General features: G+C 29.7%; 1 protein-coding gene across 1 annotated transcript in view; it reads right to left on the bottom strand.

Annotated features, from left to right (window-relative positions):
- LOC100180152 (diphthine--ammonia ligase) overlaps positions 1–947 on the bottom strand; it is an 8,362-nt gene extending 7,415 nt beyond the window's left edge. The window contains exons 1-3 of the mRNA XM_026834367.1: positions 799–947; positions 379–470; positions 67–154 (exon numbers count right to left, since the gene is read on the bottom strand). Coding sequence (XP_026690168.1) covers positions 67–154; positions 379–470; positions 799–821 — 203 coding nt within the window. The 5' untranslated portion in view covers positions 822–947. The remainder of the gene's footprint in view (positions 1–66; positions 155–378; positions 471–798) is intronic.
- Positions 948–1,227: the final 280 nt, after the last annotated feature.

Raw genomic sequence — 1,227 nt, 5'->3', positions numbered from 1 at the left:
TCCAATTTATAACACTTAATGTTTTAACAAGTATTCTTAATCTTCTTAAACTCTATCTATAAATACCTCATATACAGTGGCAGATCCATAGCTTCTGCATAATATTCAATTGCTTCGTGACCAACAGTCTGGTACATATAACTATCCAACTCATCTGAAAATAACTAAGTAATATTAGCAGCTAGTAATAATAACATTGCAATTACATTACATTCATTCATTCAATTACACCTTTTTTTATGCATACCATTAATGAAACATGAACTACCACACACATGTTAAAACTTTCAAAGTCGACCTACCCTGTGAAGATAAATACAAACATTTGTTTACCCAATACATTTTAAATCAAAAAGTAATGCTATCCATCATTCCCACCTTTTCCGACAGGTTGTAAGTTTGCCAATCCAACAATTGAATGTCCCATATCTACACACTGCATCATGTTGTAACAACTATCCTTGCCTCCACTGTAAAAATATTATTTAAATGAAACATTCTGCACAATGTATATAATAATACTGCATGAAACAAAAATTGTACGGAACAATCGGAAAGAACTGTTACTGAGCTCTGACACTTTAAATAACAATAAACTATAAACACTAGTGAAGAAGTTCTATTGCAATCAAGATCAAACAGTAAAGATAATAATTTCCTGTACTGAAAATATGCTTCATTATTATGGCGGTAAATTTACTAACAAAAACATGATACGTAATAAGCCAATGTTACTTGTACAGTATTAAATTAACATATAAAAGTTAGGAAATATATTTTTATTCTTTATTTTCTTACCTTATTAAAGCGATGACTTTCATATCGTGTTAATTTTATTCCAAAACGAACCAGGAAATTAAAAACAAAAATTAAAGATTTCTGAAACGTGAATTTTATTAACGGGGATTTCCCTAGTTAGTGCAAACAAAAGAAAAATATTTGTAATTTATTTATTTCTGGGGTGTGTATTAAAAGCAGGTTTTATTTTGTGGAATTTTTTATGTGTTTATCGTCATTTTTAATGTATGGCTTACAATAAACATCTGGGAGGACTAAGTTTTTATCTACTCTGTGTTAAAGCAATTTCAATAAGTGTCATTTACAATGACGAATATCCAACAATGATACCAGTTTAAACTTCTATCCTCTATAGCATATTTGGCTAATGGCAGGCGTCCAAACCACCTTGCTAAATAATTCTTGCTTCGATAAGGAACAAAAACAACT

The sequence above is a fragment of the Ciona intestinalis genome, chromosome 4, assembly GCF_000224145.3.
Source record: "Ciona intestinalis chromosome 4, KH, whole genome shotgun sequence".
NCBI lineage: Eukaryota > Metazoa > Chordata > Ascidiacea > Phlebobranchia > Cionidae > Ciona > Ciona intestinalis.
Note: the sequence above shows the minus strand (reverse complement) of the source record. Positions and strands in the feature narration are given on the sequence as shown.